This window comes from Corvus brachyrhynchos, unplaced genomic scaffold, assembly GCF_000691975.1.
Source record: "Corvus brachyrhynchos isolate BGI_N302 unplaced genomic scaffold, ASM69197v1 scaffold1, whole genome shotgun sequence".
NCBI lineage: Eukaryota > Metazoa > Chordata > Aves > Passeriformes > Corvidae > Corvus > Corvus brachyrhynchos.
This window is the reverse complement of record NW_008237222.1, coordinates 4,249,638-4,266,102: the sequence shown is the minus strand read 5'-3', so window position 1 is coordinate 4,266,102 and position 16,465 is coordinate 4,249,638. Positions and strand designations below refer to the sequence as shown.

At 39.1% G+C, this 16,465-nt stretch overlaps 1 protein-coding gene across 1 annotated transcript in view; it reads left to right on the top strand.

The window, feature by feature from the left end:
• The window catches only part of CCDC88C (coiled-coil domain containing 88C), a 92,575-nt gene that overhangs the window by 50,823 nt on the left and 25,287 nt on the right, over positions 1-16,465 (top strand). The window contains exons 9-13 of the mRNA XM_017729012.1: positions 4,588-4,734; positions 5,766-5,910; positions 8,612-8,793; positions 12,281-12,418; positions 13,885-14,955. Coding sequence (XP_017584501.1) covers positions 4,588-4,734; positions 5,766-5,910; positions 8,612-8,793; positions 12,281-12,418; positions 13,885-14,955 — 1,683 coding nt within the window. The remainder of the gene's footprint in view (positions 1-4,587; positions 4,735-5,765; positions 5,911-8,611; positions 8,794-12,280; positions 12,419-13,884; positions 14,956-16,465) is intronic.

Sequence of the window (16,465 nt, the reverse complement as noted above, 5' to 3'; positions counted from 1 at the left end):
GAAAGCAAAAGCCACACACACAAGCAAAGCACACCAAGGAATTCACTGCTTTCCATGGACAGGCAGGGGCCCCATCATGTGTAATGGTGACTTGGAAAGTGAAGCACCATCACTCCAAATGTCTTCCCCTTCCTTCTTTTTCTCCCCACTTTATATACTGAGCATGATGCCATATGGTCTGGAATATCCCTTTGGTCAGTTTGGGTCACCTGTCCTGGCTGCATCTCCTCCCAATCTCCATACACCCCCAACTTCCTCGCCAGCGTGGCAGTAGGACAGCAGAAAAGGCCTTGGCTCTGTGTAAGCCCTGCTCAGCAATAACAAAAACATCTCTTTATTATCAACACTGTGTTCAGCCAAATCCAAAAAACAGCCCCATACCAACCATTGTGAAGAGAACTTACTCTACCCCAGCCAAAACCAGCACAAATACAGTAGTGGGACAAGGACTATTTCCCATCGATCTGGCGCATGTCTGATTTGGAGCCCTAGTGTGGCCTTTAGGAAAAATTGTCGCTATTGTAGGGGCTGAGCTTTTCTAATGTGCAGCAGGATTGCACAGCTGTCTGCAGGGTGCTCTGTGGTTTAGAATAGACAGAGAGTTTCACATTCTCACCACTCCCTCTCCCATCATTGATCGAGTTTTGACACAGCCATGGACTGCCAGCATTGAGCAGCAGGCAAACTCCATTGGTCTCAGGCTGATGCATTCAGAGGATTCCACAGGGCACTATTCCATGTTTTTATGGTCATAGAGTAGCACAAAGGCTGTGCATACTAGCCAGTATCTAGCTTTCCATGGGGGCTCAGTTTTCTGTCAAATCTGACTCAAGTCCTCTGCCCCTCTGAAAGAAGAATTAATGTCTGGGGTCAGTACAGTGTCTGGTTAGATTTGTTCTGGGATGTAACAGAGTAGAGATTCTTACCTCTAGACTGTACAGTGATTATTCATTTCGTGGTGTTTACTGGTTGCTGATGGCTTGCTAAGCTGCTCTAACCCTTAAGACCAACACATCATACAGAGCACAGCAGTGAAAATGTAGGTGTGTTCAGCATCAGCCATTGTTCTGTGGTAATGTGGTATCTTAAGGCTCATAGAGTCTTGACAGGGTTATTAATAAGCAGTGCCAGATTGGTAGGTGAGAAGAAAAAGTGGATTTAATGTTGTGTCTCAATGCAGAAAGCTATTAAATGAGTCCTTAAATCCTTTTCCTTCCTGGTATTGCAGGAGGAGTGCAGAAGGTTCAAATCTGTATGTCAGTGTAAAACATTTAGGGCTTGTGTGTTGTTTTCCTTCTCTGTATGTCTTGACAAATTGTTTAGGAGTGACTTGTTAGTTGAACCATTGTTGAAGGGACATGAATGTGCTCTGGAGCCTTCCTGCTGGGGTGGCTTAGTGAGCTGTGAATGTGAAGGAGCAGCTCAGTGCAGGGCTTCCTTCATGGAGGTGCTTCTCTGCAGTGCGAAGCTCCCTTCCAGGATTCATCTCCACTGAACCTTTGGCTGTTCCACAAGATGAGCTTGTTTGCTGAGGCCAAGGAGTGTGCTTTGCCCAGTTTTCCTCCTTCTCACCATAATCAAATTTCTATGCAGGATGACAGGAGTAATCTCTTGTGAATTAAAAAAAGGCAAAAGCATTTCTTGTATGTTTTCATATACTGTTCAATGATTGTCACAAGATGTTAACTGTGCCATGGCTCAGTAGCGACAGCTTCTGAACTGCCTCGAGGCAGGGGTTTGAACTGGGTCTGGATGCATGTGCAAGTTCTCTATTTTCAGATTTAAGCAATTTCATTGCTACTTTAGTTTCTGAAAATGTTTCCCAGTGGCAACACACCCTGATTGTGCAACCACTTATCCCCAGAGTTAATTGTAACCATCTGAATACACAATGCACATTCTTAAAGCTATTTCAAGTTGCAGTTGATAGGGCATCAAACCACAATATGTAATTCATTTTAGAAACTGCAAAAGCTGAATTAAACTCAGTGTATTAGACAAAAAAATACACAGCCAATTTGTTCCTGATTTTAAAATGAACTTAAGGTTATAAAATAATGTTGGTGCATTTGTTAATTCAATTAAAAATAAACCTTAATTTCAGAGGAAGCAGCACCACCTCATGACTACCACCTGCTGACTGTCTAACAAGTGTGATTTGTAGCTAGAGAGATTTTTAGGTCAGCTGTGTTATTCCAGCAACTTCTGGGAGATGTTAGTGCTGTCATGTTTTAGTTCGGACAGCTTTGCTTCCCAGGCCTTGAGATGTAACTCTACAAAGCTCCCATGGACTAATTATTTAAATTACATGAACATCTCAATATTAAGACAACCTCAGATCATGGTGATCTGGGGGTGAGCAATGTCTACCTTGTCATAGCAGGCATTTCCACCTGGTTATTAATTTAATATTTCATCAGAACTATTTTGAACTGGCATGACTGCCCATCCTGGGTACTCAATGGAAAGTGCCTCAGTTTTCCATACACTGCAGCTCCCACTGATGTGTGGTTTGTACCAGAGCCTGCATATGTGCATGTACTTGGCACATAGCTTGACTCTTGATGAGACACTAAAATAACTAGTTCTTGCATGGTAGGCAGTTTTAAGGATAGTTATGAGGTCATGTTTTTGAGGTCAGACGCCACCTTAGTTCTTAGGGCTGTGGTCCACATTGAGTGGGGTGATCTAGCAAAGTAAACTCTTGGCACGTTGCTGTTTCATTACAGATATTCTGGCAGCTTCCATAATAACCCAGCAGTTTTTGTGCCATGTACTTCCTCTGGTCTGTCATCTGTTTAGTGTCAGCCTTTTAAGTTTGCCCACCCTGAAGTGACCCTGTTAGATCAGACTTGGCCCAAAATGCAGGTTCTGTAACTTTAGTGTTTCAGTATTATTGTTATTTTAGTTACTTGCATACTCAGACATTTTAATTGAAGATGAACCTCTTCAAAAGCACTGACATACTTGTCCTTTTAATGCTACTATAGTAGGGAAATTTTTCTCTCATGCTTTTCAAGTTGGTAGCTGACCCACTGAGAGATCAAGGGTAGTATGGTACTGCATAAGGTAGACTTTCCGTATTATGCCATATACAGTCAAGCTGCAACAAACAATTAAGATTATGACAGGCTTTTAAATGATGCCCCCCTGTAGTATCAAAAGGCAGGGGGAGTGGCTGTCATCAGACACTCTTAACTTGTTCTTTACATCTATCTTGTTTCTTTTTCTTCTTCTTTTTTCTTCTCCTTTTTTTCTTTTTTGTTTGTTTTTTAAATAACTGAGCCATATAAGGCTTCTTAAGGCTGATTCCACCCCAAAAAATGAGAAGGTAGTTGCTGATTAAGCTGTGAAAATGATTTGCTCATGCTTGGTGATCTTTCAGGAATCTACTTGGTTTGGGTGTTTGTGGTTTGAGAGACCAGACATGAACACTCTGTCAGCAGAGACATCACATTTGAAATCAGTTATCCAGGAATAAACTTGTCAAGCATTTTGTCCTGTCTGTTTGCACATTTTCTGGTTTTGCATGTATCATTGGAACAGCAGAATGGTTCAGGAGAGGAGGGAGGAAACCCGAGAATGATGAAGTTTCTGTAGAGAATCAATCTGCTTCTTGCCCAGTTGTAACTCATCTGGGGAAAATTCCTTACTGTATCCATTTAATCTTTTAAATGCTGATGCGTTCCTGCCACAGAACATTTGTCTTGTACTCAAGACTTATCTGAGGATCAACAAAAGTAAAAGCTAGAAGTGAGGTATTATAGCTTAAAATGAGACATATTTGATACATGTGTTTAAAACATGACCAATGATTCATGGCCAGATTTCATGCTTTGGATATTTCATGTTTCCAGGATAAGATACTTAAATGCACAGAGTTTCATTTGTTATTTGCAAGAAACAGTTGCAGTGCAGGATAATTAACCTGTTTCTAATGCTGTGGCTACAGAAGAGTAATAAATTAAACTTCTACTCAGTAAAACCAGATCCAAAAGCTCTAATGAGTAAGCGACATGGCTTGTGCAGTTAATGCTCATGTGTTTAGTGGGGAAGTGGCAGGGAGTGTTAAGTATAAAACAACTTCTACTGTTCAAGTGAATTAAAATTCTGTTCATGAGAGAGAAAATTTATTAAACAGGCATTTGCACATAAGTGTACTGAAACAGGAATGCAGATATTGAATGTATTGATGGATACTGTTCCCCATCCCTTGAAAGTAAATCATCTATTTTGAAGCTGGGAAAACAAGGGACTATGATAAGTTGGCAAAGAAATTGGTATTACAACAGTGGAATTGGAACTGAACAGTTGCTCTTTGTGCACCTCTTGATCTAGCCTCATATAAAGCAAATGAAACTGTTAAACTGGTAAAATTGAGGAAAAAGACCCTAAGAAATATTAGATTTACTTGCATAATGACTCCCAGGTAATGAAACATAGTATCACCTCTCATTAAAATATTAGGTAAAAATCTTCTTATGAGACAAACATGTCAGATTTCTTTCTTTTTTTTTGCAATGTCACTTTATGAAACTCACTTGGTCTATGAGAAGTCAGTAAGAAATTAACACTTTTTTCCCCTAGGAATTAAGAGAGGACAACATTGTATTGATCGAAACAAAGGCCATGCTAGAAGAACAGCTAACCATGGCAAGAGCTCGTGGTGATAAGCTGCATGAATTAGAGAAGGAAAATTTGCAGCTGAAATCCAAACTTCATGATGTAGAGCTGGTATGCACTTTCTTTTTCATTATGCTAATTTTTTTAACTTTTGTTTTTATGCTACATTACAAGGGCATGTAGTGATAGGACAAGGGGGAATGGCTTCAAACTGAAAGAGAGTAGGTTTAGATTAGAAAGTAAGAAGAAATTCTTTACTGTGAGGGTGGTGAGGCACTGGAAGAGGTTTCCTGGAGAAGTTGTGGGTGCCCCATCCCTAAAAGTGTTCAAGGCCAGGTTGGATGGGGCTTTGAGCAACCTGGTCTAGTGGGAGGTGTCCCTTCCCATGCTAAGAACTGCATAATCTTTAATGTCCCTTCCACCCCAACCCATTCTATCATTCTGTGATTCAGGACATTATAAAGGTCATGTCATGCTAGCTTTTACGAAGTGGCTGGAGGTTCTGAATGCTTTTGTGGGTGACTTGATGAATTTTTGGGCTATGATTTCTGAAAATTTGAGAACCACTGAGGCAGCACTTCAGTGTCCATAAATGCAAATGGCCCAGATAGTCACAAGAAGCAACAACAGATTCATTCTCCAGATCTGTTTTCAGGAGTTAAAATTCAAATTACGAGGCAGGTGCTACTTGCTGATCCATATGACTGTGTCCAAGTTCGATGTGATGAGTTGAAGCTCTGCAGAATTCAAGGTTCTATCTGCAGAATTTCCAGTGTGTAAGAGCATGATGCTGCATGTTTTTGAAGAGCTTAGCTCTGGAGACATCTTGAATCCAGCCTGCCATACTAGTCCTGGCTTGTAGTGGTCCTGTGATCACCTGGTAGGTTCTCGCTGCCATCCCTCTCTCTCCAAGTGTATTGTGGGCCAGAGCTGATGCTAAACAGGGCCAGCTGGGCTTTGCTTTCTGTGGCATATATGGTAGCCCACAGCAAGCATTTAATGCTGAAGGTGTATTTCGTTATAAAACCACAGTGTTCAAGGAGATTCTTCTACCCTCAACATACACTGTGCTTGTAGCAGCTCGACCTAGAATCTTACAGATGAGCTGAATATGCGTTTGCATTCATGTGTGTCTTGCACAGGACCGGGACACAGACAAGAAGAGAATTGAAGAGCTTCTGGAGGAGAACATGGTCTTGGAGATTGCACAGAAACAGAGCATGAACGAGTCTGCACACCTAGGCTGGGAACTAGAACAGCTGTCTAAAAGCACTGATCTTGCAGATAGTGAGTACCAGCTGGGGTAGCTGTGGTGTTTGTGGTCTGTTTCAGAGTAGACAGATTGGTTGACTGAGATGGGAACAGAAGGTGAATTGAAGATTGGAAAACTTCCCTCATTCAGCCACTTGTCTTTGACCTTAGTTTTTTTTTTTGAACTTCTAAAATGCATTCCTTTAGTATCTTTCACTTTCCTTTGAAAGCATCAAAGTGTTTTGCTTTTGTTTTGTTCATCACTGAGAGAGTGACTTTAAGTATCACACTTTAATAAAAATTGAAAAAAAAAGAAAGCTTTGGAAATGACACAGCAGAAATGTCACATTGAATATTTCCAACTGAGTGGTTGGGTGGAGTCTGTCATCTTTAGTATTCTTTAGTACAGTTAATACAGACAATTAACTGGCCTTTAAGTCCCAGGAAGTAGTGTATGCTGAAGTCATTTATTTTTACTAGATACTGAAAAATGTGTGCAGTTAAAATAACTGGCTGATATTTTTTTCTTTGAGTGATTGATTTGATTTCCGTAACTATCACAAACATAACTAATTCATTCTTCACTGGACAGGTTTTAGAATTGATTTCTGTGTTTAACATTTACTCTATCATACCAGCCTAAATAATGATTCTAAGTGGAACTTGGGAAATACAAGCTATTTCCTGTAATTCAACATGCAGCTTTTACTGAGTATTCACCTTATTTTGCTAAGACTTGCATGTTTGGCTTTGTGTACCAGGAACAGTTGAACTTGAAGACAAAGGAATAAATTAGAGTAAGCAGATGTTTTCAGTGAAACTCTCTAGAATAGCTTTGTTTTGTAAAACAGCTGAGTGTATGCCTGACACCAATTCTGAAATCTTCTTGCTGTCTAGGATCCAAGTTCTCTTCACTAAGATTAATGACTAGTTAATTGTTATTTGTAAATAATAATCTTGCAAAGTAGGTTATGTTAGCCTGAGAAATGAATGTCACTCTAGTACTCCTTACATGTAATCAAGGATATTGCTCATTGTGTTAGTGGAGGGAAAACAGTTTTCTCAAAACTTAGAAATTTTGATCAAGAGTATTTCAGGAAAATGTAAAAATATCGTATTTTCTGGCCTGTATAAAATACCAAGTTTTGTTCCCTTCCTGATTTGCTTTCACTATCAGTGTAATAGAAGGAAGAATGCTAGTTTTATTTTGTTACATCTTATTTACTAATTTCTGAAACATAACTTTCAAAATTAGCTTGAGTGATTTATCACTGCACTGATGTTTAGCATTTTAGCCCTGGAGCATCAGAAACTCTCTGATTAACCAGAGAAAAAGAATGAGGAACTAAGAACATCCACAATCTTGTATTCAGTAGGAAAATAAAATGGTGAAGGAGGCTGGATTCTTTTGTAAAAAGAGACTATTCCACTTTGGACTTTTATCTCATGGAAGTGCTGTTGTGATTTTACAATAATTCTCTTTAAGAAGTTTTATTTCAATCGATGTTGCTGTTCTGAATGCAGCTTGTTTGTCACAAATAGAGTCAAACTGCAAAACTCTTTTGGAAAATCTCCTGTTCCTGGATATCAAGTTGAGTCTGCAAGGGTGATAGATACAAGATTTTACCAGCCAGTTTGGAATATTTTATTCAAAATAATTTAAAAAATAAGCATGGTAAAAAGTAATTTAGATGGACTTTGCTTCAGAACAGAACTTGACTGGAGTATTCAGTTAATGTTAACTATTTGAGTCTTCACTTGACCGAAGCTCTCCAGGTGATGCTCCATAAAAGAGACAAATAGGATTTTACTATTCTCAGAAAGTTGCCAGCTTAAAGTACTCAGTATGCTGTAGTGCTTATTTAGAAGGAGTTATTAATTTTCTTAGATTTAAAGACAGTGTTAAAAGTCAATTTCATATGAAATGCTGTTTTGAGGTGATGGGTAGCAATTATTTCATGTGAAACAGAAGATTGCTCTTGTAATTATTCAAATGCTGGGCAGAGAAATTAACAGAACAGTAAGGCCTGGGTGATGGATTTTGAGGCTGAGAGGTAGTGAGACTTTGATTTACAAACATTGAGTAAAATAACATCTCTGTTGTAAAACTTGATGCAATTTTTTTAGTTCTGAGATTTCAACTTCAGACACTTCTCAGAGCAGCATTCTGATGGGTGTCCTGTGCCTGGGTACCTAGTAATAAATTATTCTCTCTGATTCGGCATATTCTTGATGAAGAAGTTGTAAAGATAAGCACTGGAATACTCCTTTGTAAGAACTTTTTTCATGACTAAATGTGATTAGATACCTGAGTTTTCACTAGCTCTTGGAAGTGCACCACCTTGCTGTTTTAGCAAACAATTAGCAGGGGTTTATTTTCTGCCTCAATTTATTTCCTCTGATGAAAGTATGAGATGGTATCAAAGTATATTTTGCTACTAACATTAGATGCATTCCTAACATGACTAAAGCAGATTTAAGAAGAGTTAAGAAAGTGAGCAACTTTTGAGACAGCTGACTGTTCAGATGGCTGTTTGTTCAGATAGTAGCCTATTTATTAAAGGTGCTAATGGTTATCTGTGAAAATGGGTTCTGTTTTTAACCGTCTTTACTTAGCAGTCAAGCTGAAATTGTAAGACTGACAGCAATAATCTTCATCTGAGTGGATCTCACACACCTCAAAAGGAGACGTTTGTAAATTGATTAGTGCCACCTTCTGTTTCTCATGTTTCAACAGCCAGAAAGTCCTTTGTGTTTGAGTTGAATGAATGTGCTTCGAGTCGAATACTGAAGCTAGAGAAGGATAATCAGAGCTTGCAGAACACAATCCAAGAGCTGAGAGATGTCTCCTTGACCTCCAGAGAGAGCAGCCTAAGGTTTGTGGAACTGGAAAAGGAAAATCAACAGCTTAGCAAAAAGGTAATTTGTTCACAGGAACAAGTGGAGCTCTTAGTTTTTTAAACACAGTGCACAAAGGACTGTGCAGCATTCCTGAATGATGAGAGTTTTCAGGGAGTTCACCCATGATCCCCGTAAGACTGACCATGGTTTTGGTCCCATCTATTTAATTGCATTCTTATGCAATTAAATTCTAATAATTTTATTTATTGCCTTCTACTTCACTGCCTGCTTATGTGCATCATTGTAAGAAAAAGTGACTGTTCCCATTAAATGAAAGCTGGTTTTCAGTGCCTGTTTGCCCCTGTCAGACTGTACTGTTGATTATGTCCTTTTCTGTTGTCTCACAACCATCACTACTAGGAAAGGAAGCCATGGTCACAGTGAACTACTTTAGTTTTCTGAAAGTTTAATAATTTTTACATGTAAGTCAAATAAATCACACAGGTGAATTCAGGTTAGCATGTTCTAAATGTCTTTCTGGCTGTCCAGAGTCCTGGATCTGCTTTTTCTTTTTTTCTGTCCTCTTCGCTGTTTAAAATTCTCTGGTGTCTCTCTCTCTCTGCAAAGATCTCAGTTCTTCCAGTCTTTGTAACAAACATGTAGGTCATCACTTGGTAAATTTACTTACATATGTGTGTGTGTTGCACTCTGTTATTAACTGTGATGACATTTAGCTCAAGTGCCAGCTCAGTGCTTGTCCTTGTGAAACAAACTGCTCAGTTCATCTCCAACTACCAGCCTTATTTTTGTCTGACTAGTAACTTGAATCCTCAACTCTGGTTAATTGAGCCAAATGCTGCTGGGAAAAAAAGATGCTTGCTACTCTTTAAGTATAAAACATTTTCGTGTTGGATTTTTTCACATTCCTACCGTTCATAAATTATCCAGAATACAAGGCTCATTTCTCCTTTTGCCATTACTGCTGTAACCTGTGTGTGTGTGACATTGATGCAATGATTTCTGTTCTGTTTGGCTTGCCTGTGAGCTAACTGGGTGTTTCAAAGGACAAGGGGAGAAGGCATCTAGATATGAAATGCTGCTTGTGGATGACTAGATTGTAACAAGCCCATTTCTCTGCTGGAGAGAACAGGTATCCAGCACTGGATCATTCCATCTTCTGGAGAGATTAATTTGCTAAGCTGTGATCAGTTCTGCTTCTTTGCTTTCTTTTGTGAGCAAGGAAAACTGCAAAGATTCAGTTCACTCTAATCTTCCTTCCACACTTCCATTTATGACCTGTTGTGTATAAGTAATTCAATCCAGCTCTAATTTACATGCCTAAAATTGGAGAGGGAGGCATAGAAAGCACTCAGCAGATACCTGTGGTGTACAGCCACTCAAGTCACTTGAACAACTGTGGTCAACCTCTGGCTTTGCCCTAGGCAGATTCCTGTGGGCACCTCCTGTTACAGCACTATATTGGTGCCAACAGTTGTGATTCCAGAATTAGTCTGAAGTTTTTGAAGATGATGAATGCTTTGACATGGTGGGGTCACCTAAAGGTCTCGTAGTTCTGTAAGACACAAAATAGTAGTAGGGAACACCTCTGTAGTGTAAGGAGAGCACCACATGTATCAAAGAAATGAAAAAAAAAAGGCAGGCAAAAATAGTCCTATTAAGAGCAAGTGAAATGCCTGAACACTACACCAGAAAAATACAGAATATGATGGGAGCTGTTGACTGAATACCACAGATGAGTCAAGTTGAAGGACTTCATCTCCCCTTCAGGGAAATTTGGGAAAACAATTAGTAGACAGCATTCTGTCTGGTTTTTGTCAGTGTACAAGATTATTTTACATACATAAAATAATCTTTGATGTGAGATGTTCGAATTTGTTTTAATCTTGCCTTTCTCAAGTATGTTTTTGTACTTCTCCCACACATGTATCCCCTCAATTAGAATATAGCAAGGTGTGCCAGGGAAATAATAGGCAAAGTCTCTTACTCACTCAAAAACGTTTATTTTTTTCAAGCATGTATAAGTCAGAGGACAAGAGATAAAGAAGTATTTTTCTCAAATGTTCTGTGTCTTTGGGGTTCTTTTGGTAACTTTCCTGAGATACCCATAGTAAAATCTTGTCTCCCTAAAGTTGTTTAATTGAGCTGAGATTTCATCCACTGTCTGAGACTTTCAAAAAATGTTGTTTGAATATGCTTGTTTATCTGCTGATCTAGTGCTTGGTGGGATCATGTAGCCAAAACAGGATTATTCAGGTAGTACAAGAGGAGATGTTATAAAGGAAAAGTTACGTACAGTTTTTTTTTTTCCTTTCTTACAAGGTTTTCAGAGGAGCTAATAATAGAAAACCCTCCTTTCAGGCACAGTCAAGTAGTAGCAGTCTGAGTACCTGTCCATTGTCTCTGCCTTTCTGACTTACTGACAAGAGCTGTAAACAGTAATGTCTTACTTGCCTCCAGTTTTCTGGGAAATGCAGATGAACATCAGCTATTGCTGAGCTACTGAGTTTGTTGCAGCTTTCTCTGAACAGCTCCTTTGAGACCAATGAACCTCCACATGGTTACATTTCCAACTGCTGAGCCCTCCTTATCTCCAATCTGGGCACCCCCTGCTTGTTTAAACACTTCCTGTAATAAGGCACATGTTGACACAGGCAGAGCCCAGCCTCCAGCTATTTCCCACTTGTAAGAATTAGGTTTAATACCCCTTTCATTGACATTTTCACTGTTGGCAGAGTTGATAATACCAAGACAAAAATGAGCTGATACTTGTGCAGAGCTGTAGGTGCTCACAGTACTTTGCAAGCTTAGAAAGGAATAAATATTTCCTGACTTGGGGAGTATAGTTCCCAGAACCTCTTGGTTCTAAATACTGAAGAACTACTGCTTTTCTGTTCTTCATGCATTACAAGTATGACTTCAAAAGGAATAAGTAAGAAAACTTTTGTTTGTTGTAGGACTGGAGCCTTATTCACAAATCTTTCAAATGCAGCCTTGTCACCTACTGGGGAAAAGAGGGCCAACAGAGCACAGGGAGTGGGAATTTAAACTTGCTCACTCCAGTGCTTTAGTGTTTTTCCTCTGTTCCTGTTTTAGGTTGGTGTTTTGGTTTTTTTAGTGTTGTTGCTCACTGAAGTGTCTTAATAACTTTGTCTGCATTCAGTGGTAGAGTAAGACCATCAGTGATGGAGTGGCTAGGAGGAGGCAAGTTCCCCAGGAAGAGGAGCACCTTAATCACTTAGAAGGGGAGAAACTTAATCACTTTTGGCAGGAGCACAACAGGGCATTCAGCAGGCAGGTGAACTAAGCATTTCTTACTGCTGTGCCTTATATGCTCTGATCATAAATGGCATGAAGAAGATTCTTGGCACTGTGAGAAAAACAGTCCATTTCCTCCTCTGAGATTGGCAACTGCAGAAGAGAAGGATTTAATCTTTCAGCCATAGTCCCCATCTCATTTCTCTCTGGTCTTCAAAATGACTTAAAGTGCAAACAGTCCTTGTGTCAAGCTGTGGCTGATGTGTTTTGGTGTGTTCTCTCCATACAGATTGAGAAGTTGCAAAATCAAATTGAAAAAGAGAAGCAAAGCAATCAAGACTTGGAAACCTTGAGTGAGGAGCTGATAAAAGATAAAGAGCAGCTACAAGTTGTCATGGAGACTCTAAAAGCTGACAAAGACAGACAGGTGAAAACTTCTCAAATGTAATATAACAACGTGTGCTCAGTAATGGTAATTCAGTGATGCCATTTAGAGCATCTGGTTCTCTCAGGGAGATAAGGCAATTTGAGAGCTATTAAGTGCAGGTTGAACTTGTTCAAATCTAGGTTAAAAGCTTCTTCAAGTATAGAAGCCCAGCATGTTTTGCTGATTTCTGCTCTTGTTACCATAAGGGGATCTTCTGGCTGTTATAGGAACAGACATTCCCCCTTGAGGGAAAAAAGCCCTTGGATTTTACTAAATGGAATACCATCTGGTTTTAGGATGTGCAGATAAATCCCCATTTTATTGCTGAAGATTGGTCTTTTTCCACCTGTATGGCGTGATTGGTTTGGTTGAGGTCCTTCAGCCAGCCTTTTTGCACTATTTTAAAGACATGCTGAGAAAGTATTTATGTCTTCTGGATTGACATTTTAATGGCCCTTCAGCTTTTACCACTGTGCAGTTCATGTGCAATGCCTAGAAATTCTCTTGTTACAGGTTTGTGCAAGTATCATATCATCTGTACTAATCTGACAAATGAAAAAAGTACAGACAAAGATCATTAGAGACTGGTCTAAATATTCTCAACCTGTATGAAAATTTATAAGTTTCTGTGAGGCAAAAATTAAATAGCAAAACATCTTATTTTTGTGTAGTTCTTGTAATCTTGAAGGATTTTTACCCATACTTCTCCCTGGGAAACTGCACTTTACCAACAAAGTCTTGCATTTCAGTTAGAACAAATACAGATGCTTTGTGGCAGGAATTAATGCATGGTTTGAAGGTAGGGCAGGAAGTAAAACAGGATATATTCTCAGTTGTCAAAAAGAGCAGTTTGTGATTTTTTCAGGTCTAGGCCCTTTTGATTTGTGTGGATGTTGTCTAATATAAGAATCAAATGCAAATTGCAGTCTAAATTGCAATTGCATCAGCTGAAATTTGACCAGTGGGATAAGTGTACTGTCCTTACAGGAAGTGTCTCTTTAATGACATCTGTAACTGCTCTACATTTTCAAGCATTCTGAGATTCCTGACACCTTATCAGAGATAATTTCAGTCTTCAGATCCTAAAGATGAGGACTTTGGGACTTAAGACTATCTTAGACTAAACCTAGACAGAAATATACCCTCTATTAGGAATTATTTGTAGCAAAGCATCTTCTCCAAGGTGTTCTCTGAAGGTCCTCTTTTTACTTTCTCCTTCTGCCTCAGCCTTCTTGGATGGTGGCAGGAATGTAGCGCACACTTTTTAATTTATTAAAATCGTGGCTTACCAGAGGTAACAATTTTTTTCAATAGTTTGGGTTCTTGGTTATATTCAGTAATTTGCTGAGAAATTTATCTTGGATTAAATGGATATGATTTTGTTAACAATCATCTGTCTGCTTTAGGGCTAATTTGTATTGCACTTGTAAAGTAGATGAATAACATTTGCACAACTGTTTATGTAGATAAAGGACCTTAAACAAGAAAATGATCACCTTAATCAAGTTGTCTTATCCCTGAGACAAAGATCACAAGTGAGCAGCGAGGCAAGAGTGAAGGATATCGAAAAAGAGAACAAAATCCTTCATGAAACAGTTACCGAGACTAGTAGCAAACTGAGCAAGCTGGAATTTGAGAAGAAACAATTGCAAAAGGATTTTGACCAGGTTAGAGAAAAAGTGGAAAGGGTGGAAGAAATGGAAAAAGAGCTCCACCGACTGGAGAGGGAGAATGAGCAGCTCACAAAAAAGGCAGCAGTGATGAAAATAGTGACAGAAAAAGTGGAAGTTCTTGAGCAAGAGAATGGCGATCTGGAAGTGGAAAATAGGAAACTAAGAAAATCCTTGGACACATTACAAAATATTTCCATCCGGCTTGGTGACCTGGAAAGGGACAACAAGCAATTGGATGAAGAAAATCTGGAGCTTAGAAGAGTGGTAGAGACCATGAGATTTACCAGCACAAAAATGGCACAAATAGAAGCAGAAAATAAAGATTTGGAGAGGGAGAAAGAGGACTTACGAAAGAATGTGGAAATGTTAAAAGCAGTGAACAAGAAATCAGAGAGGCTGGAGCTAATCTATCAGAGCGTCAACTCTGAAAACCAGAGACTTCAGCAAATGGTGGAGAACAGCAGTAAAAAGATCCAGGAATTAGAAAAAGAAGTTCAAGGAATGGAGAGTGAAAATCAGGTCCTCCAGAGGAACCTTGAAGAGCTAAAGGTTTCTGCCAAACAGCTAGAGAGGTTAGAAAAGGAAAACAAATCCCTAGAACAAGAAATGTCTCAGCTAGAAAAAGACAAAAAAATGCTAGAGAAAGAAACAAAACGGCTTTGGCAGCAATTGGAGTGGAGAGATGCTACTTTGGATGACAATAAAGAAAAGTTGGCAGTTGCTGAGAAGGAAAACAAGACACTAGAAAAGGAAATTGCTCGATTCAGAGATTCATCTAATAAACTGAAAGAGTTTGAAAAGGACAATAAAGACCTCCTAAAGCAAGTTACAATTGATAAGGGAACACTAGCTACATTGAGAGAGGTAAGCAAAATAATTCTACTGGGTTGTATGCTGCTATTTTTTTTTTAAGCTCAGTGAAGTACTAAAGGGAGATATCTGTCCCACAGGAGATCTTCACAGCCTTAACAACTGTTCCTGGAAAGTGGAACATACCAAAAACTGCACTTGGTGCAGCTGTGCAGTACTCCACTTTGTGTCCACAATACAGAGTCTCAAAATTATGTCTTTCTCCATGCAGAATAAAATTTTAAAACAGCTCTCATGTGGTGCCTTTGATACTTTCTCTGACTTTGATACTTTCTCTGACTGTGACCACAAAATTGTTTGCTAACGTAAGAGCTCCAGCAGGGGAGATTGACTCTCAGGTCTAGAAATTTCTAGCACTTGCTGAGGACACATTGGCATCCCTGTTCTGAAAGAGACAAAACCATCCCAGATGACCAACCTAAACCTTTCAATAAGAGCTGCACCAAGATTTGGCTTTACAGCTACCTTACATACAGCATCTTTCCCCACATGCTTCCCTGCTGAGTGAGAGCATGCTAAGCAGCAGTGATCTCTCCCTGCACCAAGCATTGGGACTTTGGCAATCAGAGGATGTGTGTGCCAGAACCTGGCACTCTTATAAGTGGCCTATGAGCAGATTCAGGTTATTGCAACTTGCTCTCATTGCCTGTCCCAGCTGCTGTTGTCCTGCCAGAAACAAGATTTCCTGTGAAATTAAAAGGAAAAAGGGTCGTGCTGCAGTAGCTCAGTGAAATAAGTAAGTTTAGCAAGACTAATACAGTAGGCAATCACTTACTTTAACGTTCAGTTTTATTTCAATTTTTGAAGCATTAGTGTAATTTTGAGGAGGAGAAATAAAGTCTGTCAGAAACACTTGACACAATCCCAAGTTGTGTTTCTGTCCAACTTTCCTTAAAAATAAATAAAATAATATAATTTCTGAGAAGGCTCCTTTTTAATCTTTTCATTCTCAGACTTCTGCAGATTTTCCAGTGGCGCAGACCTCCATACAGCAGCCCATCTTCTTTTCCTTAGTTACTTTCTATAGATCCTGCTGTTTTATGTTGAAGGGACCCTTTTTTACAGACCACTGGACTGGCACTGGCCTTACCCATACATTTTTTTCCCTTGCCATGTGAATGAATTCATGGCTACATTTGTGATATCAGAGGACTCTTGAATACCTAGAGTTTAACAAAATATTTTTCTAAAATTTTATTCTTGCTTCTATTTGATATTCAGGGTAGTTTGGTTTTGTTTTGTTTTTTTTTTTTTACTTAAAGTGCTTCAGTAGCATTTTTGTTCTTTCTTCATGTGTTGTTTAAGAAAACTTTTAGCAGAAACATGAGCAATGTAGATCTCTATGGTGCCTTTGTATTTCAGAGAATTTTGAATGGTAGGGATCTTCACACTTAGCCATGCACCAAAAGTAATTTGTGCTTTTTAGAAACGCAGGCTGTCTTTCGAGGCCGTTTCCACACAGACCACTTTACTGGCATAACAGCAAAGCATTGTCCCAATATAC